A 26,866-nucleotide genomic window follows, 5' to 3' on the forward strand; every position below is an offset into this window, starting at 1 on the left:
ATGTAGAATTTGTTTTGTATAAGTTGGTAAAATAAATAAAAAACATAATGTATTTTCTTTTATTTATTCTTTTAAACTCTTAAATTAATATGCAACTAATTCTATTTTGTGCAAAAAACAAGACTTTATACAATTTTTTAGTGAAGAAGTACCTCCTACACAGCAGATGACTGACCACAAGGTGCGGTGAGAATAGGTAAACATTGAAATGTTACCCAGATTTTTGGAGAATCAGTTTAATAGCAGAACTTCGACTCGAGTGCTGTCGGATAATTGTTTTACTCGCTACTGCAAAAGGTACCAAGATATGTTAATTTAATAAATAACTTAAATATCAATAGCCACTCGGTTTTGTACAATGTCAGCCATCCGTCCACTGAGGGGCGGTTATAGGCGGAGGGTGGGGTTGCGCGAACGCACGAAGTTGAGCAGCTCGTCGCTGTCTTCGCAGACGAAGGGCTTGACGTGGTGGCAGGCCACGTCGTGCCACTTGATGCCGTCGTTGTAGAAATTGTTCAGGATCGACAGGCACGACTCGTCGTTACCCTGCAACAATTATTCCCCGTCCAACATTATAACGTCTCCAGCCGTTGAACCGAAACAGAGCACAAACTTATAAATTCCTCGCGCTCGTAAGATGAATCACGAAGTAAATTTTCTACAAACAACTTTCAACTTTCTCGCGGTGCAATCTCTGCGATACAAACTTCCGGGATTTTTTAGCGGGAAATACCGACTATTGTGTAAAAGGTGACGTCGGTGTTTCATTACTAGCGGAACTGGCAATTTGCATACATTGAAAAGATGGTTAACGTGAGGATTGTGTTCGAGTGTCGTTACCTGGGCGGCTTCACGGTTGTCGGGCTGAGGCTGTCCGTAGCCGCCGGTGTAGGACCAGTCGCCGGTGTTGCGCTGCGTGGTGGGGCCGATCTTGGCGCCGGAGCCCGACCAGAACCAGCCATTCACGTTGGGGGGCTGCAGGTCGGGCCGGTCGCAGCCCGCGAAGTTGCACTTGCGACCCGATGTCCAGATGAACCGCACGTTGCCGCGAGCGATTCTCTGCTTTATGAACTCATTCTCCTGCAACAACAAAATTATAATGAGTCCACATAATACCCAATCATAAAATAAATAAGTAAGATAATGTCCGTAATGTGAGGTGTTCGGCTTTGGTTATGAGCATAATTATCTCGCTGACTGCTGGCCCGATCCGCTATTCGACTAGCGCCGCATGCCTTCGCGTACTTTAGCTCGATTCACGGCCGCGGTCAACGACTACAGGTTGTACAATCGGCAGCAAAAACTATATGGTGGAACTCGGCGGCAAACTAATTAAGTCAGGCAGTGAATCCACTCAAGGTTAGTATGTCACCGGTTCCGTACTCTATACAGGTGCTTCATTCATAATTAATTATTTAAGTGGAATCGAGGGACGGACTACAAACACAGATAGAGCTGCGTAAGGTAAGTCAGAATGCTGACAACCTAATTGGAAAAGGAAGTTGATCGTCGCCGCGCGTCCGGCTTCGAAGGCAGAAGTGGGCGACGGCCGGTGTGCCACTCCGGAACGATGCGGTCCTTGCAAGCGGCTTACTCGTGGCGTACTGCCCACTGCCCAGGCCATTGCACCCCTTTCACGCTAAGCCTTAACGCTCTATAAAGCGCATCGATCTATCCTAATGAATATTAATGCACGCTGCTTATAACTCCGTTCGCTGAATGTTTTGTTGAGATTTGCAACGATTGTCACGCGATTCCGGATCCGATGGTACTAAAACAATAAACATGAAGAGTGCCGGTACAGCGTTCGTTGACATCTCGCAATCGCTACAGGAAGCATTTAGAGAAAACTTAGCGTCTTTGTACATACCGGCATCTTATCTACAGTCTCCACTACCCAGATAGTTAGTGGTGACAAGTGTTCCAGTACATCCGCAACTGATAAGCACAATTGGCAATACCGGCTAGTTATTTATGTAAAGCAAGGAAATCCTTATATGATAGGAACCTAAAAAGTTAAAAAAAATGTGCTTGTGGAGTCTTTAAAACGAGCATGAGAACGAACAAAAACACTTTCTGGGTTTGGTAATGTATCACTGTTAGAACAAGCTAAGTAGGTAAGTACCTACCTACGCATTGTAAAGTAAGCTAAGGTCATCAATGGAGATACAAAAAATTTAGATCGTGAAGTGGTCATTAAATGTTAATTAATGTACGTATGCTGTTCATCATCTTGTACCTACGCGAGATGAATCTTGTAATTTTTGGTTGTGAAATACAGATTGCAGATTTAAATTGCTCCAAGTTAAATACAGTTTGATACCTGGGAAAGTGAACGCATCAGCATCACGACTGACCCTGTTGCGTGATTTATTCGTATTCGCGAGAGGATTACATACATAAGTGATCTCTCAAGGTTCATATACAATCATGTGACTGAAAGGCCACGAACTGAAAGGATCCGGTGTATTGCAAGACAAAATGCTGTGGTTTTCGTGTTGACGAAATATATGATAGGTAAAGTTAAGTGAGAATAACCTGAGGGGTTTCCATTGACACGGCATCCATGCAGTGGCGTCGGCAGATGTTGCGGGCGTCCAGCCAGTCCACCTCCAAATTGCGGGTCGGCGCGTGCTCCCAGCTGAAGAAGTAAGAGTGCAGCACTCCGCGGGCGTCACGGTACGTCGAATGACGCACTCCTGTTCGGTAAAATTGATGATCAGATCTATACATCCTGAACGATGAGCGTTAACATTTAGATCGTACTAAAGCATGTGAATATGTTTCTAACAATATTGCGACACGTTCTCATTCATCAAGCTAAATGACTTAGCAGATTGTGCCATGATGAACAAAACAAAGCGCATGTGTCTAATACACACGCTGGGAGGAGCTATATTGCAACATGCCATGTCTTGTAGGATGTAGGTAAGTAAGTTACCAGACCACTAAGTACGATCGATGCGATTGAGTAGGTATATTCTATTGAACGCCGGTGACGATGACGACAGACCTAGGCACAGTCGCATTTCGAAATAGTTTATCTTAACGTCTTCGGAACTTTGCACAACGGTACCTATTTTCTGTAAGTTCACACAGTGCCATTGTTTTAAGCCATTAAACTGTACGAAATAGTAATTTGTACAATTTTCAAATAATGTAATCTAAAAGTAAGATTGCACAAAGCAACAGTCCCGTTAGCTACTAAATTTTATTTAACGATAGACCCACGCTTAATGTTCACCTACCTATGCGTATCATTATGTGAAGACGTTTATTCTACGCTCTAGCAAATTATCCAATCAGGGACTCGTTTACGGTTCGATAAGCTAATAAAGCTGTTGAGGTAATAGGGGGCATTATCCTACGTGAAACGCCGTGTAATCAAAACAAACGTATGGTGAGGTTGTTCAATGAAGCGACTGACTCTTTCGTAACTAGAAAGTGCACATTTCATGCCTCTCTCCAACTCATCTCCGATGCCAATGCCATGTCAAACTGTTGTTAACACATGTATGCATATTATAGGTTTCGGAAAATCATTACGTGTCTTGCGACAAAGTAAAACCTTCCGCAAAAGTAAAAAGTAGGTGGTTCGCTACTTAATTAACTTTTTGTCACTTTACGTAACGTAAAGAGAAAAGAGTTGATGTTATTGTATTGCTTATTGATATTGACTTGTCAAGTCGTGAGAATAGTGTTACGTATTATGAAACAGTAAGCGATGTTTGCTTTTTCAGTTGAAAAGTTAACAAAATAATTTATACCTGCTCCGCGCTGATGACTGATGGGATGAGAGTGTATCAAGAAAGGTACTAGCCATTATGAAGATGGCACGACGGATAGTTCAAGTGGTTGGTGACTCGCTATTTTCAGCGGCATGAAGTAAAGTAAGTATATTTCGTTGTACAATAAATGAGCTTACCAACAAAGGATCTTTGTTGGCTTTGTACGCGAGTTCAATGTTGATTGTTATCGCGAGCACACTCCCACTGACATGTCGTCACGTACGGGAGCCGAGCCCCGCATGTGCCTTCATCATTGCGAAAGCATGGATGATTTCCCATAAGAACCGCACCAAACAGTAATATTCATTATTATATTGTTTGTTGCAAACTCTAGTTGCTTACGTGCAATATCCGCAAATTATTTTAACCAAAGGTTTAGCTCTCGTTCAGCTTATATTTATTGCTAAATGACAACATCCTTAAACTAAACCATAATGACAAGTATCCTGATATTACAGTCCTTAGCCGGAAGATATCCACTGCTGATCAAAGGCCTAGCTCCCTCTTAGAACGCCACAATGAACGACAACTCGCCACTTGCATCCACCGGTAACTCTCACGATATCGTCAGTCTACCTGGTGGGAGGCCTGCCAACGCTTCGTCTTCCGGTTCGTGGTCGCCACTCGAGGACTTTTCTCCCCCAACGGTTATCTGTTCTTTGAGCGATCTGGCCCGCCCATTGCCACTTCAAATTGCATATATTTTTCCAGCTATCTTATTCCGGATACATCACGCAAAGAAACTCCAAGCATAGCTCACTCCATAGCTCGTTATATATTAGAGTAAATATTACTAAATAAATTCATACCGAATGAGTTGTTGATCCTAATGCCGTTCACCTGTTTCTTAATGTTATTGTGCACAGTAGAAAGCTAAATGGCAAATTAGCCTCTAAGTCTTGCTTACTGTGCAGTATGCATTCTTCCACATGAACTTAATTGAACTCTGTGCTTCTAGCTGTATTAGCTGCTTCTCGTATATTTTAATATAGTAATATTTTTAGTAACAGAGGTCACTTTTGGTTGCCTACCTATACATGACTAGCAAGTTAACCAAGTCATTTACTAGCCCACGACACACATAATTATAAGGTAAGAAGTACATTTAACATTTGACTAACAAAAATAAGCATTTTAAAGCTTTTTCAAATGATTCTCTAAATCGAAAATTTATCTGAGCAAACCTATAATGTTTTTGAACGACCTATCCAACGACAGGTACCTACTTACCTACCCCAAACTATATGGGGATAGATGATAAAAAAGTTTTTAATTTATGAGAAGGAGAGAAACCAAAAATAAATGTTTATGAAAAAAATATTTTACCACCCTATCCGTATAGTTCATCTTGTATACTAATGCGATATTACAACTTTCTAGCACTAACTACCCTGACTAAAACAATGTATTTACTGTAGTATACAATTTGTATAAAATGTATGTAGGTAAGTACAGTCAACGTCATAAATAGTGATCACTTTTGTCCCTCGTCACTTTAACGTCATGTTTGAAAAGCCACAGGTACAGACATTATCACTTATTTATGACGTTGACTGTACTTTAAAAAAAAGAAAAATCTTATTTTCTAGCGTGAGTGAACTATATTTGCAATTGTGCATATATGTGCATGCGCATGCGATAGAGTTTTCAAGACAGTTACATGGGAAAGTCAGGATAAAAAGCAAGCAAACCATTGCTAACAATTAAATTTCTCATGGGATGTCCAAGGAGGGAAAATGTATTTATATGTTATATGTACATACAAAGCTTAGTTAAAACTAATAACTACCGAACTGATAAGAGTAAATTGAGTACAGTTTATGATGCGATAAATAGCGTTAAATGATCGTGACTCCGAATAACGCATTTCCTAAACGAGGACTTAGAATTACCTCCAAAGCAATTAGTGTGCAAGGTAAACTACTAGTTACTTTAACACTGGGATGGGAATATAAAATATTATTGACCTGACCGAAGATGTTGCAATCGCAAAGTAACCATTACAGCCGGCGTAAACTAGTTACATCTAGCGGTTATGACTGAGTGTAAACATCGGCAACAGCTTCGATTTCCCCTTCGGACCATAGGGTACACTTACTGTTAAATGTTCAATTAAGATATACCCTTGATTGGAAAAGAAAGAATTTTTGACCTAATCTGACCCTGTGTTCTATAAAATGAAAAGATTATGAGAATATCTCTATCTTGAATACCCACATTCATTTTCGCTACTTATTGATGGGTTTTGCCTATTGGCACCTAACCTACATACTAAATTTAAGTTGAAATATTAATTCCACTCGAACAAACATAACTAGTTACATTACATTACAAGTTAATAAAAACATCACCAAAATGTAAGCACTAGGTGCAAGTATTTGGAATGGAATATTACTGCGTCGACATCGACGACCGGATGGCCAAGTGGTTAGAGAACCTGACTACAAAGCTTGAGGTTCCGGGATCGATTCCCGGCCGGGGCAGATATTTGTATGAATAATACGAATATTTATTCTCGGGTCTAGGATGTTTAATGTGTATTTACATGTTGTTCTCTCTATTTGACACAATGGCTTTTTCAGATACCATGCAATTTTCAATTCGGTAGAGGTAAGTACATATTTTAAAAATCTAGTATCTTAATGGATTATAGCGGTTACCTAAGAAACAGTAAATCATATTGGTTCATTCTTTTTAGTCTTCTTCTGTCTCAGTTTTACTTTAACCTACAGTAGGTACTTACTGTTGGCGCAGCTTCTTGGGTCAGGCAAAGCGAGTCTCCTCTGGGCGTCGGCGACACATAGCACAGCCAGCAAAGCTGTGACTGCCAGACAAGTATGCCGGCTCATCTGCACAGAAAAACAATTACAACATACCTCAACACGTCGGCTCATTAAAAGAATAAAACATGATTATGTGCAATCATATATAAATCTACAACTCAGTTTCCAGTTTTCCTTGATGCTAGGGTATAGTCTGGCTGGGGTCTGGGAATAGTCAACCGATTCTTTTTCTTTACGCGTTCCTAAGCACAAAGGATATTGACAGACAGACGTACTGATAACGAAGTGCTTCCAGAATTCCTTTTGAGGTATGGGGCGCGGAACCCTAAAAAATTGGCCAAGTGCGAGACAGACTGAGGGCTCTGTACAAATTTAAGTTAACAAAAAAGTAAAACCGACTCCAAAAAAATAAAAAAATAACAAAAAATGGAACCGACTACAAAACCCTTGAAAATATTTTTTCTAGGTAATACGTACTAGCTCGAAGTTGGTGCCTCAGCACGACCCAGCAGGAGGGGACAATTATAGTCGTCTACCTCTTTGACATACTATGGGTTTCGGTTTCAATCCCTCCTGCTGGCTCGTGCTGAGGCACCGACTTCGAGCTAGTAGGTACCTACCTAGAAAAATATTTTCAAGAGTTTTGTAGTCGGTTCCATTTTTTGTTATTTTTTTACTTTTTTGGAGTCGGTTTTACTTTTTGTTAAAAAAAATCTTTTTTCTTTTAGATACGTGTGCTGTGAGGGTTTTGCTAATCTTTTTTTCCATATATAAGTATATTTCGTGCAGTACCTGCAGTACCTGTCCTATCATTGGTCATAGAATAACTAATAATACTACTTTGGGTCTTGACTGCGTCGACACCTGGTTATAGGTATGCGTGGAAAAAAAGGTACAATTTAAGTAGATTAGTAATATATTTGGCGTCAAGTGCAACGATATAGCCGCTGAAAACACCATGGCAGCCAGTATCTCTCATCGATAGAATACCAATTATAGTAACATAAGGGCACATGGGGCCCCCAATGTCCGATGTGTTCGCTTGAACTAAAATACTTAGGGGCTGTTTCACCATCCATTGATTAGTGTTAACTGGCGGTTAGGTGTGATGCCGTCTCTATTTGTTTAGTTCGAATAGACGGAGACGGCATCACATTTAACCGACAGTTAACACTAATCAATGGATGGTGAAACAGCCCCTTAGTGTTTTTACTGTCAATGAATTTGTTTTTCTACGTTTCAATGTGGCCCCAGATTCGTTGGTGCCCAAGGGCCCCCGGCATGAACTAAGACGGCCCTGATGGTAGCCAAAAGATTGCTGATGAAAGACACAGCTGTGTGCGACGTCCAATATTTCGTTAGGGTTGCGTACCTTAAAGGTACGCCAGGCTCCGATCTAAATATAATGATAATATCATGTCGTGAAACAAGAAACAAGCCCTCTTGTTCTGAGAGGAGGCCTGTGCCCAGCAGTGGGACGTATATAGGCTGGGATGATGATGATGATGATGATGTGAAACAAGAATTATTTTTCCTAGTCGACATTTTATTTGTAGATTTGTCGATAAATCTTGACCTGAGATTATAGCTGTGTCAAGTTTGGTAGGGTTTCGTGTTAACACAGGTACGCGTAGATATTTTAAATATGGCTCCCTATCAAAGTAGTAGTCGCACCTGTCAGAGTGGTGAAATAGGGCCCAGAACACTTATTTAACTATTATGATTACTTTTGTAACTATTATGAATGCTTGGCTGTCACTCCGTCGTCCGTCACCGTCTCAGGGGTGTTTATTCAAAAAGAACAGGTACCTACTCGTAGATGCTTAGATTTTAACAGTGTTTATTTCTGTGATCGTCGCTAATAATATTTAAAGTTAAAAAGCAATTGCTTGATCCTAATACTGGAAATTGCACGAAATCCTTCGTGTTACCGTCGCGTCGTGTACGTCCGACTCGCACTTGGCTCGTTTTCTTAATCAATCAGTTATAAAAAACACTAGATCTAGCGTGTAAAACTTAGCATCGTGATTTTGCGGATTTTGCAAAATACTTATAAGTACTTTTTTTGACAACTTCGCTTTCGAATTTTCACTTGTGATTATCGTAAAGCTCTACACCTAATAGGGAGTTGGACCTACACCTACCTAGTTTTTATCGGATTTAAGCCGTTGGTATTGGTAGACTTTTTGTTCTTTTGTCGAGTTGTAGTAATTTTATTTTCCAAAATACGTAAGAGGGGCGAATTTTCGTGCTTGCTCATAATCATCATGACAATCTTGAAAGATGTTTGGGGTCTTCGGACCTTTATCGCCGGATACTAACACCGCATAGCTGACTCTTAGGTAAGATTTGAGGATTTAATATTTTAAACTTTAAACTATCAATTCCCAGCTCGAGAACGAAATGGCTAATTCTATTCAAACGTTCGTGATAAAATGGTATACTGGATGGAACTGCGGGACAGGGTCGCGGTCGATACGGCTCATACGGCGGCGGCGAGGGCGACGACGCCCAGTTTAGCAGGCATTCCGAGTCGACGAAAGTGGTCACTGGTAAGCCGACGAGTCCGTATTATCAACCTACGAGTTCGCTTTCTTTTATTTATGCAGACTTCGACTGCCTGAGGACAATCGATACGTGAGATGAATTTATTTTGTTGTATTTGTGAAAGCAAAACCCGCCTTGCTGACCTCCTTGCTGCGAGTTTAAACGTTTGCGTGAAATGGTGTTCAACGCGAGAAATCGTCGATTTGGGACGCGTTTTACGGTGACGGAAAGCTGCGTCTCTCGCTTCATTATCCGTCACAATGTTTACCGAGCGTCGTTACAGCTTCGGACCATTAGGTAATAGCTTGCAAAGAGATTGTAACGTACCGTAGTCGCATCAATATCAGAATTTGGTAACTGAGCGAAAACTTATATTGAAAACCTTCTAAAATTCAAAATATTTGATTTATTAAAATTTATATATGAAATTTGAGTGATTCCATACAATGCCTTATATGATTGATCCTACATGAATAGAAGGCACATGTAGTGCCCCTACCAAATCAAACAACGATGACGCAAAAAAATATCCCGCTAAGGTAACAAAATAATATTCTACTAATTACGTACATATTTTTAAATAAAATAAATCATAATAAATTATTTTAGTTACTACAAGTACTGAATTTTTTTCACGCAAGCAAGAAACAAAAAGCCAAATTAAACAGAATCCACACCCCTATTCATTACATTCCATTCGGAATTACATTTGAAATTTACCACGAGCTTTGCGGTGAAGGAAAACATCGTGAGGAAACCTGCACAAACCTGCGAAGCAATTCAATGGTGTGTGTGGATGTTCCCAATCCGCACTGGGCCCGCGTGGGAACTATGGCCCAAGCCCTCTGGTTCTGAGAGGAGGCCTGTGCCCAGCAGTGGGACGTATATAGGCTGGGATGATGACATCCCTATTCATAAACCACCCTCTCAGATAGAACACTCACGTTGTTTATTTGCTTTGTTTATAACACCTTTGATTGTAATGTCACAGGTGTAGTGGTACAAGCTCCGTGCAGTGCAGGTGCTCCCGGTATTGTACCTCGCTGTTGGGTGTGGGTCGTGCGTGCGGCGTTAAGAAGCGGCGGGACACGGGCGCGTGTGTAAAGCGCGGCGACTTCGGAGGGACTGGCGCAAGCGCAGGTCTCTTCTCTAATTAAGCCTCCGCCCCATTCAGTCACTTTCACTTCCAATATGAGAGAAGACTCGTCGGCATCGCCGCGCCTCTGCGCCGCTTAGGACACGGAGACCTTCGGAGGTCACAGCCGGACACAAATGAGGTTGCATAACAAACCTGTGCCTACTTTTGAAGCGGTAATTTGGGCTTCAAATTTCAAATAGACATTACACGTAATAACCATTCCCTTTACTTGCTTGTAAAGGTATTCGGCGTGAATAGATGACGATCAAAGTTTTACTTTAATGGTCTTAACTGTTTTCTGAATTATAGTAGTCGCTCCATTGAAAACAAATTAAGCTTTAAAATAATTTGTATGTTTAGATATGCATCTAATGAACTGACATGTTCTGTAAATAGCTACATTATGAGTCAAGAACGAGGGGATACAAGAATTAAGGTCAACCAGTATAGGTAGGTATAATACAGAAGATGCACTGCAGAATTCTTGACCTCGTGATGACACAGGTTGTATAAATATCGACTCGGCCAGGCCAGGCTAAGCATCTAAGTACGTAAATTTCATTTTATGCATGATTCAGCAAAGCATGTATGTATCATACACGAACATTGCGCTTCGGTTATTTTTACAGATTTACACAACGTTGTTGATGCTTCCGGATCTTTCCGCGTTAACGAATAGGTACTTCCTATGCGCCGATAATCGATTTATTATAATGTAGTTATGATCATAATTCATAAATTAACAGATCTATAAGGTACTTATAAAAATAAAGTGGAATTCTACCTACCTACGCCGCGTAACCATAATATACTTAAGTACCTAGGTACCTAACATATGAAGACGTGTTAGGTACCTACATGAAGATTCTATGTATGTTAGAGGCCGGCAAGGAATTGGAATCCCCTCTGGTGTTGGTGGTGGTCATCAATCACTTGCTATTAGGTGACGACGAGCTGCATTGGCCACCATATTAAAAAAAAAACATGTAGGTACCTAAATTTTTGTATTTTGTACGGAATATTCTACCTATACAGTACTCTTATTTTATAAGTTAGGCTGCTCAAGCAAACTTCGCTTAGCCGTAATAGATTTTCTTCTTAATTTGGTATATTTACTACCAACATGATATCTTTTATTAACAAAACTTACTTGGGTATTTGGTTAAAGCTGCCATAACTAGGGTAGAGCTGGTAAGGGATCGCTATAAATGCTTTGTGCTACTTTCTGTTAATTGATCACTTTATAATAATAATCAAGTTCGTATCGGGCCATGTGCAATGAAAGGTTCCGTACTTAATATGCGGGAAATATTCAATATTAGCTTTTATCCGCGACTCCGTCTGCAAAAAATTCGTTTGTAGCTCTACCGCGGGAACTATGCAATTTTCCGGAATAAAACTATTCTTTATCCTTCCCAGGCTCAGTTCTTCATAACCATATAAATCGGTTCAGCGGATTAAACGTGAATAGGTAACATACAAACATACTTTCGCATTTATAATATTAGTAAGGATTAAGTTTCGGTTGACTATAGGTACACTATACTCTAACTGGATAAGCCTACTAGGGTGTGCTGTGATATATGTTTTCCTTTTATATTTAATGTCACTGAGTGTTTAATGTTATATTAAATTAATATATTTTTCACCTCAGCAGCTCAAACAGGCAGGTTTTGCTATGAATAATCAGTGAGCAAAATCGCATTTTGCTCACTCCGTGAGACAAAGTAGCTTTTTAATTATGAGGACAGTGCTGGGTCCACTCACTGAATTCCAAATATTTGAACTTGACATAATGTGACACTTTCACTTCAATATGAAAAAAGCGAGAGAGCATCAAATCGATACTACTTAAGTTCGATTTTTAAATTCTGTAGGCCTAAAAAGAAACAAAAAAACGTTCGGATACACACATATAACCGCAAAATTACAAAACGTCTGTTATATTAAGTATATAGTGCATTATTAGAGGGATTTAGTATACCACATATTGTTCGAAGCTGGTACGGTGCTTTTCTCAAATATAAACTAAAAAGATAAATTAGCAAACAAAACGAACATAAATGAACGAATATCCCGCTCAATTTTACTTTTTTCTAAGTTTTTTTTTTACTTTTTAATTAAGCAAGAAGCATTATACCAACCTAATAAAAAATACTGTGACCTTTAGCATTAAAAATATGTCAATAATTAATTAATTATAATAAGGACTAATTGAAAAACAAAAACACGAGGTGAAATTAAAAAAAAACATAGTGAACTATATGACAGCGAAATATTTCCGAAATGTTACAATTTTCCCGCTCTTTTAATAAAGTAAGTATGCAACCTCGTTGTACGAAATCGGCTGCTCTTGTTTTTTTTTTTATAAAATCGTTTCGTATACCTACTGCCTATCTTTTAAAGTTAGATCAAATATTTGTCAAATTTAATGAATTTGCAAGTAATCTATTTATATTCATGTTTCAAACAATAGAAATCCTATTAAAATCATATTTAAAGGTTTATTTTTATACTGGATACTTTTTCGTTCCATATTCAAAACCTGTCTACTTACCGGAGATTTTTGATCGTTGTCTGGCATTCTTAATTGACTTTTTAAAGACGTAATAGCGACTGTGTGAATCATTTTCGAAAAAAGGTTTTAAATATGATTAGTAAGTACTATATTTATTTTTTAACAATCGGATTATACTTTAAAGCTTTTGATATTTTTTGTCTTCTAAATATAGGTATGTGGTTTTACTTTAACCTTTAATTTAAATTAAATGTTCTCGCCCAAAGTATTTTTGCATCTCGTGTGTTTGAATCCCTCGCTGATCTCAGGATTCTAACCTAGAATCACTCGCTATCGCTCGTGATTCAATTGTAGAATCCTTCGCTTACTCGGGATTCAAAATCAACACTCGCACCAAAAAACGACTGCTCTCTTGTTGCACAAATTACTATTTTTACATTTGCCTCTAGCAAAAATTAGCACTCTTAAGGCTATTTTTTGCAAAAACTTATATATAATGTAGACTTATCCAACGATACCTACCCCACACTATGGGTTTTCTCTTATATGAACAAAGAAAAAATCAATATTTTATTTTAACTACTTTTTGTCGGCGTGATCGATTTGGATTACTAGCAGCTCGTCTCTGAGGTAAGCCGTGGACAGATGTACGGACATGGAAAAAATAAAAGAGTTGAAGTTGTAGAACTACGAAGTCTACGAAACCCTAAAAACCGGCCAAGAGCGTGGTGTTGGACACGCCCAAAATAGGGTTCCGTAGCCATTACGAAAAAATTAAGTAATATTTTTCTAAGGATTTCGTATTTTATACGAAATCTTCCAAGTTTAGGTATATTTTAGGCTGCTATTCTCAAGCAAACTTAGCCGTTATAGTTTTCCTTGAAAGTTTGGTTTATGCCTGCTTTTATTCTCTTATTCTAACATAGTCTTAATAATTAAGTACACTTACTAACCTATATAAATGTATTATTTTAGAACATAACATAACTGCTCCATAATCCCGAGGTGGGCGTAAACACCTGCGACACAGTTCATACTATTGCAGCTGCTTACGATGATCTAATTATTTTAAAACATGTATGTTATTATGTCCAGTAAAAAATCTTCAAATCTTTAAATTTACTACCATCCTGATTTTTTTCAAATTTAGCCACCCACCGGTTTAGATTTTAGAGGGGGGGGATGCTCGATTAATGATTTTAAAAGACTTTTCCAACGATACCCCACACACACTATAGGGTTGGATGAGAAAAAAAAATCACTCCCACTTTACGTCTATAAAAAATACCTAAAAAAATTTTTTTTTTTTTTTTATTGTACCATTTTGTCGGCATAGTTTACATATTGCAAAATTACAGCTAGCATTGGTAGTCCCTGATCAAAGCCGCGGACGGGCTGACAGACAGACAGACATGGCGAAACTATAAGGGTTCCGTTTTTGCCATTTTGGCTCTGGAACCCTAAAAAGAGCTCACAAACCCTACATAAGCATACTTACACATCAAAGATTTTTTACCTTTGTTACATCACGCAGCTTCTTTGATAAAAAGTGACTTTGATAAAGAGGAAGCTCCATTGAGTCCATCAACCGGAGTGTTTATTGTGGTATTGTTGTCGACGACATCGGCGACATGTCGCGCTGCGCCCGCGTTGCCGCGGTCGCGGCACCACTTATTGTGAGATAACTGTGGATATAAGTGAAAGTCAAACAACACATTTGTTTAGTGACTTTTCGCTAACAACGTATTTACTCGGTCCATTGATGTTTGCGAATACCTACGGGCGAAAGACCGATTACGTTAAGTGTGATATAAAACAAAGATTCAATTAATAGCCGGCTGTGGAATTGGCAACAATTAAATTTGATAGCTCTCGGAAGTCTCGGATGAAAGCACTTCTTTGTTGTGGGTGTGAAATTTGCTTACTAATTGATTGATTGTAATTTAAAAGTTTGAACTGTTGTAAGCATCACAACGATGCACGTTGGCTAAGAAAACATCTCTGTACCCTTAGTGTAAGTTTTCGGCATTAAAATCTCAATGTGTATGGATACACGAACATCGCAAACGTTCCGCTAGAGGCGCTGTTCGTGTTTGCATACAAATTGAGATTTTAACGCGAACGCGAACTTACACTAAGGGCACTGAATTATTTAGATTAGGAATTTTCTACATCCCCTTGCTATATTCGAGGGTCACACAGAAAGTTTCGGGAATAAATAAAAATATGCAGTTAAATTGGATAAAAGTATTTTTATTGTTTCTCAAACTATTCGCCTTTATATTTTATGCACTTTTCCATGCGTTCAAACCAGTCTTTAAAGCACTTATTGGACGCTGAAGTAGGGGTCGATAAAATGGCCATTTTAAAGGCCACTCCCAACCAGCAAAAAAGTCTTGGATTGCGCACTTTATAAGAGTGGTGGGCTTATAGCGCTCTTATAATTGTTTTGGAACATGTTACTGCTCTTATATTAGCCTTAGATAAGCTAGTACAGACTCAAGAACTCTCTATCTTATAACCTAGTCTCATATATGTATATAAGCTCATTTTATAATACTATTATAAGCCTCTTACTCCTACAATAACATTTACGAAGACTCATTGTACTTGAGAATATCTGTTCTTATAGCACCATTCTCGAAGTTTATTTGATTTTATAATGGTCCTGATAAATGCTCTTGTAAGAATGTCAGACTAATATCAGCATAACATAAGAACATTATAGCGTATACTTTTTTGATCTTGTTTAAAGCTATTGTAAGATCGATAGCAATAGTTTAGTAAGATATTAGAATGATATTAGTTCATTTGATTTCATAATGGTCCTGATAAATGCCCTTGTAAGAATGTCAGACTAATATCAGCATAACATAAGAACATTATAAGCGTATACTTTTTTTATAATGCTCCTGATAAATGCTCTTGTAAGAATGTCAGACTAATATCAGCATAACATAAGAACATTATAAGCGTATACTTTTTTGATCTAGTTTAAAGCTGTTATAAGATCAATAGCAATAGTTTAGTGAGATATTAGAATGATATTAGTTCATTTGATTTTATAATGGTTTTGATAAATGCTTTTGTAAGAATGTCAGCCTAATATAAGCATAACATAAAAACACCAGACAAGTTAAGTGTTGAGAAAGATATTGGTGAGGGTTCTGCAGGATTTTATTTCATGCAAGAAGTCGATATAGAGGACATAGATTCAGTTTGTGACATAGATCATGTCAGTGAAAATGAATCTTCGACCAAAGGCCACTAAGCTGCTTCTTACGGCGTCTGAAACCGCTGACCACGCAACTTATCCTTGATTTTGGGGAATGTGAAAAAGTCCTTGGGGCTTAAGTCAGGGCTGTATGGAGGATGGTCCAGGAGTTCGACGTTTTCATCGTTCAGGTACTCAGTTGTTTACCGGAGTACCTGAACTGTGTGGGAGCTGGCATTGTCGTGGTGAAGGATGATGCGGCGATTAGGGTTATTTTTTCGGAGTTGATCAAAGATACTCGGCAAACAAATAGTTGTGTGCCAATCGTCATTGACCGTTCTACGATCTTGAAGAGGAATAGTACCTACATAACCCGATTTGGAGACAAACGTGGCCACGATCTTCTTGGCCGTGCTGCGAGAGCGAATAACTTTTGTCGGCTTGAGCTCATCTTCGTAGACCCATACTCGAGACTGGTTTTTAGATTCAGGGTCATATATGCATATATCCACGACTCGTCACCCGATACGACACTAAAAACTGCATTGCTGTTTGGGACCATTTCGTGACATGCATACGTAACAATTTTTTATTTTATTTTTATTATTGTTGCTGTCTTTTTTAATGTCACGAATAAATGTTTTCTTTCTTTTTCTTTCTTTTCTTTCTTTCTATTTGAGCCTCCTCCGTTGAATTTATTCAAAGTTTTGCGGCACCAATTCACACGAGTCCCTTTTTGCTCGTCAGATAATAAATGAGGGATCCTGCGGGAAAACAACTTTTTCACCTCAGCATCTCAAACAGACAGGTTTTGCTATGAGAAATCAGTGAGCAAAATGGCATTTTGCTCATTCCGTGAGACAAAGTAACTTTTTAATTATTTTTTTAAAAACTGAAGATAGTGTTGGGTCCACTCACGGAATTCCCGATATTTTAACTTCACTTTGATATTTCACTTTCACTTCAAGACGAAAAAAGCGAGAGATAGGATCAAATGTGTTGATTGCAATTTTAAATTAAATTTATGGTATTAAAAATACATCGATACCTAATAAATTACATGACAACGAAATATTTCCAAAATGTAAATTTTCCCGCTCTTGTAATAAATTATGCAACCTCGTTGCACGAAGCAGCTTCTCTTGTTTTTTTCTTTATGAAAGAATTCCGTATATACTGTCTCTACAGTTGGAATTAATATTTGTCAAATTGAATGAATTTGTAACAAATCTATTTATGTTTATGTAACGAAATCTTTAAAAAAAAAAACAAATTTATAGGTTTAACAACATTTAATATAATACATTATACCTACGTTTATTGTGCAACATTTTTAATGACCCAAAGATGAGGCTTTTGCAGTATTAAAAAATAAGTATGACATAAGTAATTATGTTACAAGAAGTTCTATAGCGTTATGAGATTTGTATTGTACCTACTTACTGGACACTTTTTCGTTCCGAATTCAAAACCTCTCTATTTACCGCTTTTCAACAATGTTTTCAAATATAATAGATATAGTAATCGCGACTGTTCGTATAATTTTTGAGTAAGGCTTTTAAATGTGATTATTATATTTGTTTCTTAATAATCAGAATATATTAAAAAATGTGTTTGTTTTGTAAACAGGTAGGTTTATGTGGTTTTATTCTTATGTTATACATTTAAACTATGTTCTCGCTGCTGAGGTGAAAAAAATTGTATGTGTCACACGAGACAAAGTTTTTTTGCATCTCGTATGTTGGAATCCCTTGCTGCTCTCAGGATTCTAACCTAGAATCACTCGCTGATGCTCGTGATTCAATTACAGAATCCTTCGCTTACTCGGGATTCAAAATCATCACTCGAAACAAAAAACAACTTTGCTCACTTGTTGCACAAATAAATAACTATTGCACGTCCAATTCTTCCCGTAAAATAATTTGTATCCGACTCATTCCAATACCCAAGCACTCTTGAATTTCCCGGTATGTCACATGCCGGTCCTCTTTTATCATTTGACGCACAGCATCGATGTTTTCTAGAGTGACGGCCGATTTTGGTCGACCTTCACGCACGTCGTTCGTGAGGTGCTTCATTACTAAAAGCAGCAATCATCCTGTAAGCAGTTTCATTATGATTTTATTTACAGCGATATAAATATAGATCAAAAATAAAACTTTGTTAAGTAAGTACAATTTTTAGTTTAATATGAAAATGTTTTAGGATTAAATTATATTTGTTTAATTTTAATTAGACTTAATAAGTTGCTGTTTTGAATAAATAGTGTCGCCCTCTACCGGGTCCTCAGAGTGAAAAGGCCATTCGAGAGCTAAGGCTTGTTTGGGAGATATCGACAATTCATCAATTCATTCTGAGCAGCCGAAGCAGGCGGACGTCGATAATTTTAGAACCCAGGCTTCTGCCATAAATGATTTGTACAAAACTTGTGTACTTTTATAAATTTATTTTGATCTCGTCAATATATAACAGTAAAATTTAGCTTGTTCCCATTTCTACTCCTACAATCCGGTCTCCGCATTGTTTTTTTGTGTTAATCCACTTTTAAAGTCGTAATAAATCATAGATCTTAAGTTTTCACTGGACAATTCCATTTTCATCAGCGACTCGACGACTTCAAAAAACAATTAAAACCGAACCATTTACTTTTTATTTCTATGTGGCCAGTGTGTTAAGATACTGAATCTTTAGAGATTATAAAATAGTATAATATGTGCCAAAATTAAGTTTCCAAGTTTTGGATTCCCGAAACTTTCAGTGCAGCCCTCGTAGTAATTTTATTATTAACTCAGGGACTTTACACATCCCCTTGCTATAGTTAAGGCTGTATATTGTTAAGCTTATGGATTTTAAACTTGTATATTTATAGTCCATTCAAGATAACATTGGACTCTAGAAGGTCACAGAAGAAGGGGTTCTAAACATTTTTTGTGAAGTCGTAATAATGATGATAATGATGATGAATAAAAGAAGTAGGTAGGTAATAAGATGACGTCATAATTTTGTTTATTTTGTAAATAGCTAAATACGTAATTTACTTACAAAACAACACAATATTAATACGTACCTTGCTACATAACATTTAATAACTGTTTCGTGGACTCATCCACTCCACTTTCATATTCCCTGTTTAAAAATATTCTACTCGAAGCTCCTGCTATGAAGTTCAAGCTTTTTTCCATTCCAAATTTCATCAAATTTGGTGCAGTGCTTTAGTTGTAAAAAGTTAACTATTTGTATATTATTAAAGTCACATTTAGATCCAAACTGGCGGTTAAAAACTATAAATAATGTAGAGAATATTTCTTAAGTTAATCCCTACTAATATTATAAATGCGAAAGTAACTCTGTCTGTCTGTCTGTCTGTCTGTCTGTTACGCTTTCACGTCGAAACCACTGAACCGATTTTGATGAAATTTGGTATATGGGTATTTTGAACCCCAAGGATCAACATAGGATACCTTTTATTCCGGTAGAGGGCGCCACCGCGCGATAACCTAGATCCGCGCAGACGAAGTCGCGGGCTTAAGCTAGTAATATTATAAACGTTTCGTTTCTTACAGAAGTTGTTTGTACCTCTGCCTCTTTAGGTATTTTATAGGAAGACATTTCTGTTTTTAACAAAATAGAATAATTTTTTTTATTGTTTTTAAATTATGATATTAAAAAATTGCAAAGTTAATCTCACTAATATAATAAGTACCTATTTATTATAAATGCAAAGTATTATAAGTCTGTGTGATTGTTTGTTACCTACCTCTTCACATGATCGATTTACATGAAATTCGGTAAGTATAAGTACAGATAATACAAGTCCCGGGGAAAGACATAGAATAAATGTTATCCCGGTAAATTGCATAGTTCCCACGGGATAGCAATAAACGAATTCTACGTGAACGGAGTCGCGGGCAACAGCTAGTTAATGAATAAATGAAAGTAATATTGATGTATTCGATATTTTAATTATAATTAAGTTTGGACTGGACTTGTACACTAAAAAAAATCAATTTATTAAATGACTTCCTAAAGCGTGCACTATAAAGAGCCTATTTTCCTTCTGTCCATTCCTATCCTGAACAGACTGTAGTTTAATTTCTAGTCACAGGCTCGCGACGTCGAAGTTCCCAAGACGATCCCATAGAGCTTATGGGAACGGAAGCAATACCATGCCCTCGGTACCGCTCTGCTTTCAGAGCATGACAGACGTGAGCTTGCCTTCGGAATCCGAATGAGCTGAAATGTATAGGTATTTCAGAATTAAATTATTATTATTTATTTATTTAATTTATGACGGTGGAAGCATTCTACACTTCCACTGAACGTAGATATAGTTAGTGTTTAGTTTTGTAACTAAGGGACCCCATAGGTACTCGTACATCCCTGTACTTATTTTTTTTTTTGTATTTTTTTTAATTGTATACTGTAGTTTTTAAGTATTTTATTTGTAATTATTTTATTTTGAAAAAATGACTTTCTGCCAAGTTTCTTGCGGCGTATTCTTCTTGGCAATGATGATCTTTCCGAAAGCGCTGGTAGTTTAAAAACCACCAAAGAGCTTGTCGGACACGCCCGAAATAGGGTTCCGTACCCATTTCGAAAAAAATAAGTAATATTTTTCTAAGGACTTCGTATTTTGTACGGAATATTCCCAGTTTAGGTACAAGGTTAGTTTATTTTTTTAAGGTAGGTACTCGTATATAAAATATTATAAATATAATGACCCGGATAACTCACGTCTTAAATCGAGTTTAGCTCGACATGTTTTGGGCTAATCCGTAGCCCTTCGTCTTCGGAGCAACGCGACTCAGCGGCTGCTGCAACACGCGCACTGCGGATTAGCCCAAAACATGTCGAGCTAAACTCGATTTAAGACGTGAGTTATCCGGGTCATTATATTTAATATGAGTGAGTCTCACGGTAGTTTCATGTTTAAAATATTATACCTTAGTTTGCACTTTAAAGTTGAATATTTCGCAAACAAATCTCTGAATCGAAAAACCACTAATGATTTTATTAAAAGACCTATCCAACGATACCCCACCCCACACTATAGGGTGGATGAGAATATAAAAATCACCCCACTTTACGTCTATGGGAGGTATCCTAAAAATTTTTTTTTTTTAATTTTTATTGTACCATTTTGCCGGCATAGTTTACATATATATCCGTGCAAAATTACAGCTTTCTAGCATTGATAGTCCCTGAGCAAAGCCGCGGACGGACGGACAGACAGACAGACATGGCGAAACTATAAGGGTTCCGTTTTTGCCATTTTGGCTCCGGAACCCTAAAAAAAAAGAAGACAATTATTAATTTAGTTGCTAAGTCATATTTACGATGCTCTTTATTGGGGGTTGATTTTGATTCAATTAGAAGACAGATATTGAAGCTCAAAAATAATAAAGTAGCTGACTTACAATATTAGTCGCCAAATCATCAATTTTGAATATAATATATTTATCTAGTTGTTCTATTAACCCGTTGCTTGCTTACATACAAAAACAGACGTTCCGTTGCGAATGCTAAATAAAAAAATAGACGCTGCACATATTTTCCCAATTTTAATCAGTCAATTCATAGGATCGGCCTCTCTAAACTGCATGATCCCGTACAATCGTGAAAGTATCTATGTAGATAGTATTCGTACAAAAAACCATCACCACGACTGCCTACCTACTAATATTAATGCGGTTTTGGAAATAGGATTTCACGTACAATACGAGTACCTACTTAGATGGTAGTACACATCATTTGTAAATGTTGCACTTTACTCGATAATATTTCCAAATCGATTGTATTCTTCAACACATTTCTGTAAACCGCTAACCGCAAACTTTATGTGCACCTACATTTTATTCGGACCTCTTCTATATCAAGCAACAGACAGTATACTTACTTAAATTGTGCATACCTACATACTAATATCACAAACAAAGCTCGTCGTAAACCTAGTTTTAAAATGTTGCCTTGAAGTTTCAGTGTAAGAGAGAAGTGAGAGAGTGTATTCGACATGAAACTTAGGATACATAATAGTTTTTAGCTACTGCATCACTTAATTTCGCAAGCGACGGGAACTTTCAAAAATGGCGGGGTCAAGAGGAAATAATTTGCCCCAGAGATAATTACTTATGAAGTAAAAACAAACTTACGAAAAATAAAGAGGAAACTAGCTTTAGTTTATCTGGGCACTCTGCTGCCGGAACTATATGGGACCCTACGAATATAATAATTTATTCGTAGATGGGACCCCCTCCCCTCGTGACAGTAATGTCTACTCCAAGTTCACGCAATGCGAAGGAGGGGAGAGAAGGAATGCACATCTTGGCCCCATTTTTTTGCCCATGGATCCCTAGGAGCAGTGAAATAATCGGGTTGTTACCACAAATTTGATATCAGTGGTAACAGGTGGGATTTTTTTTCCCACCTGTTACCACTGATATCAAATTACTGGTAACTAATAGGAATAAAAACTCCCATCTGTTACCACTAAACTAATTGGTGGTAATAACAACTGGGATTTTTTTTTCCTGTAGTTACCACCAATTACTTTAGTGGGTATGAGATGGGAAAAAAAAACAATTATTTACCACCACATTAATTTTAATTTTTAGCAGTATATTGTCAACATATTAAAAAAGGTTTCTTTTCTATATTTATGGAGTTTTGAAGTCGGTTCCATTTTTAGAGTTCCGTAGCCAAATGGCAAAAAACGGAACCCTTATGGATTCGTCATGTCTGTCTGTCTGTCTGTCCGGCCGTATGTCACAGCCACTTTTTTCCGAAACTATAAGAACTATAAGTACTGTTGAAACTTGGTAACTAGATATATTCTGTGAACCGCTTTAAGATTTTCACACAAAAATAGAAAAAAAAAACAATTTGGGGGTTCCCCATACTTAGAACTGAAACTCATTTTTTTTTTCATCAAACCCATACGTGTTGTGTGGTACCTATCTATAGATAGGTCTTCAAAAACGGTATTGAGCAGGTTTCTAATACCTATCATTTATTTTTTTCTAAACTGAATAGTTTGCGCGAGAGACACTTCCAAAGTGGTAAAATGTGTGCCCCCCCCCCCCTGTAACTTCTAAAATAAGAGAATGATAAAACTAAAAAAATATATAAAATTGTTATTATTAAAACATCGATCAAAGTTACAACGAACTACAAGAACTTTTATATTATGTTACTTGCTGCTACGGAACTTAAGTGATAAATAGCCAAACTACATCTCACAACAACGAGGGCTATCGTTTTTTGTATCACTAGATGGCGCACTGTTGCGTGAGGTTTTTAAGTATGGCTTTCAAAGTCTGTTATTACGGGCGTAAAAACAAAGTTTAGATTAAAATCATATTTAATACACCATAAAACCGTACCATAAAAATATCGAGCATGCCACAGTGTTGCAAAGTCCCCGTTTTGATCGGAAAAAAGGGAGAAAAAAGGTTTCCGAAAGACAAAACTGTCTCAAAACACAGACATTCATTGCCCCGGAACGCATATTTGCCATAATTAATTTCAGATATTGCAAAATATTCACAAAATTATTCTTATTATAAATAAACCCGCGTAGCTCACCCAAAAACTATAAGATGTGACATTTCTGAGACCTCACGCTACACTAGCGCCTCTAGTGGCGAATTCATACGCGACAGCCCTCATTCCACAGATCACGCACGTGAAGTTTTACAATAATTTTCGGTACATACAATGTACTACGAATACCGTACTTCATGGACGGGTACAGCCCACTTAGTGAATTCCCATTCGTAATGAATGACCATAGACTATAAAAACCGTTTTGAAGTAAATCGATTTTATAAATAAAACAAACATTTAAAGTTATTGAGATTATATTTTATATCAAAATCATTTAAAAATAATAAATACATTAATATGCCTTTAGGGATTAAAAAGTTAAAACAAGTAAAATAGGCACTGTACCTAATACTATTTGTAATTATACCTACCACGGGCGTCTCGTTGTGAGTGACAACAAACTGGCGTCGCTGCCGCGTCCAGTTTTGCCGCTTCATAATTGTCAAAATTACTAAATTACCGTCGGAAGTGATAAACATATTATAACTTAACATAAATGGTTTATTTTAATATGTAAGATAAAGTAACTTAAACACCTGTGAATGTTTATAAAACAATGCAAAATGTTGAGCAAAAATAAAATATGAATGTGTTAAATCGATTAAAACTTTTTCATGAATAAAATCGATTGTTAAAAGAAATCAAATCAGGAACGCATCAGGGCATCACTATTTTAATTAGTACTCTAGCTGTCAAAGGTAAATAAACGATTGGAACGACAATAGTTACGTTGTTTTCAGAGTTCCGTTGCCTACCTTCTGACTTCAGCATCATATCAGTTCGAAAGAATCATTAACATAAAGCTTCTTCTTAGTCGCTTATCTAGGTATATTAATTATGATCGTTTATAGACTAGCGAGCATTACTTAGCTTTGAAGAGTTCCATTGGTCATCTACGGTCTTCTTCGTCAGGTCCAGGTTACCAAATGATACTTACTGAATGTTGCTTATCTTAATGCTAAAAATGCCAAAATCGCTATAGGTGTGCTTATAAAATTTGAGGTTTGCCCTCGATTTCCCTAGGATCCCATCATCAGATCTTGACTTGGTGACAATGGGACCACCTCAGAAGAATACTCTTTCGAATAAAAAAAGAATTTTGAAAATCGGTCCTCAATTGACTAAGTAATCGGTGAAAAAACATGAAAAAAAAAAACATTAGAACATTAGAACAACTCCACGCCGCGTACATTTTGCTTAAGAGAGGGTGTTATTTTTTACTTATAGGTACTCCATTTATTACCCGACTGTGAAGAAGGAGGGTTATATATTTGACCCCTATGTATACTGTATGTCTATTCCTATGTCCTCTCGTAACTACTCAACGGCTGAATCGACTTTGATAAATGATACGTCATTGGATTCATCTTAATGACGCAAGTGACACTGGGTACATAGTCAAGTGCAAAGACATCGACACGGCCAAAGTTACAAAAATATGTAGGGAACTATACGACCTTAATGTTAAGTGCATAAAGTCGTGTATACATATTTTAGTAACTTCGGCCGTGTTGATTATCTTCGCATCGCACTAGATTGTACATGAAATTCATAAAAAATAAAATGGCGGATTCTTGGCGTCAAATTGTATCTTAAAAATTTTTTTTTTTTATTTAAACCTAATATCGAGTAGGGTATCAAAATGAAGGGATTTTAAAACAGATTACAAAAATATAAAATATATTCAAGTCATGTGTTTTTATTTACAATTTCACAGAAATATCAAAAAGTATGAAATGAAACAATAAATTTAAAAAATCAAAACCCGACTGCGTTAAAAATACTAAAAAGAAGAAAACAGACGTGGATGTAGTGGTCTAGAACTTTTCAACAGTTGAGATGTGTTACTCTCGGAACCATACTTTCACAGCACCATGCCTTAAAGGTACAGTCATAAATATTCACTATACGAACCGGGCGCTAATGCGACATACATAACGACAAAGCAAATGTTTTTGAATAGGTACGTACGCCCACCTAAGTACTAACTTACTGCCAGCCATCGGATCCATGACGGGCGTACGAGGAGCACGGCCCATTCCATACACTTAGCCTCACTAGAGTATATGTAACTAACTGTAACGGCCACAGACATTTGAGTGAAAAAGTTACGTAATATTATTTAAATAAATAAATAAAAGTACATGTGTGTAGGTAAGAATTAATACCTAAGCATATTTTACTCTTTTTTTAACTACCGTGAGACTCACTCATATTAAATGATACTGTAACGGATAAATCACGTCTTAAATCGAATTTAGCTCGACATGTTTCGGGCTATTGCGTAGCCCTTCTTCACAGGAGCACGCGATATATTTGCGAGCACGCGACTCGGCGGCTGCCGCAACACGCGCACTACGCGCCACCGCTCTGCTCGCGCGACTGCCAGACGAAACTAACACCGGCGCACAACTACCCGCATTTTTATCGTCATTTAATTGTCACTATAGCCGATATAGCTATTGCCACACGAACACCGGAATCATGTATACCCCGGGACCACTCAGGGGCTCCTTATCCTTCGGCGATCGCACCAACTGTCTACGCTGCATATGAGGACGGAAAATCGACCTGATGCTATGTCTTCGGCGTAGCAAGTGCCTAATTTTATCCGTTATCTGTGCCGTTATCCCTATGAACTGTAAATATACCGGAAGCCCGGGTATACTTACATGATTCCGTGTTCGTGTCGTAAGGCAAAAGCTATATCGGTGAGACTGGGCGTTACGTTTCTACACAGGCACAGAATATATAATAGTACTACAGGTATCGGAGCACATACGCAGCAATGAGGAAACAGGACGACAGGGGATCTGCTGTGGTGTGGCCGAGCGCTAAATGGACTCGGATTCGACGCATTATACCTATCAGATTTGATAAGGTGTCTGTACTTGCGAGAGAAAAGTTTTTCATTCCGCGGAAAGTGCGGAAAGCCATTGAGATTAGTCGTCATCCGAATTTTAACCGGGATTGCGGTTGGTCGGTACGCTACCCCCGAGTTGGAAAACAGTATTAAATACTCGTGCTGCGTCATCGGTTGGTGTGAACGTGTCTTTACGGAGCGATGTTGTTAGTGTTGTGTGCTACTCTACATTAGACAGTGCAAATAAAAATAACGATAAAAATGCGGGTAGTCGTTACTAGTCGTGCGCCGGTGCTAGTTTCGTCGGGCAGTCGCGCGAGCAGAGCGGTGGCGCGTAGTGCGCATGTTGCGGCAGCCGCCGAGTCGCGTGCTTCTGTGAAGAAGGGCTACAAAATAGCCCGAAACATGTCGAT

At 37.7% G+C, this 26,866-nt stretch overlaps 1 protein-coding gene across 3 annotated transcripts; it reads right to left on the reverse strand.

Annotated features, from left to right (window-relative positions):
- Positions 1–50: 50 nt before the first annotated feature.
- On the reverse strand, positions 51–25,945 carry LOC141426526 (uncharacterized). Of its 3 annotated transcripts, none has more exons than XM_074085498.1 (5): positions 25,834–25,945; positions 6,532–6,637; positions 2,539–2,699; positions 841–1,080; positions 51–546 (listed from the first exon to the last, which is right to left on the reverse strand). In XM_074085498.1, exons 2-5 carry the CDS (start codon positions 6,635–6,637, stop codon positions 388–390), a joined length of 666 nt encoding a protein of 221 aa, XP_073941599.1. In that variant the 5' UTR covers positions 25,834–25,945; the 3' UTR covers positions 51–387. The 3 variants fall into 3 exon arrangements, with proteins under 3 accessions (XP_073941599.1, XP_073941598.1, XP_073941597.1); XM_074085497.1 differs by lacking the exon at positions 25,834–25,945 and adding an exon at positions 10,158–10,239; XM_074085496.1 differs by lacking the exon at positions 25,834–25,945 and adding an exon at positions 10,063–10,154.
- Between the last annotated feature and the right edge of the window lie 921 nt (positions 25,946–26,866).

Source organism: Choristoneura fumiferana, chromosome 3 (assembly GCF_025370935.1).
Source record: "Choristoneura fumiferana chromosome 3, NRCan_CFum_1, whole genome shotgun sequence".
NCBI classification, from domain to species: Eukaryota; Metazoa; Arthropoda; class Insecta; order Lepidoptera; family Tortricidae; genus Choristoneura; species Choristoneura fumiferana.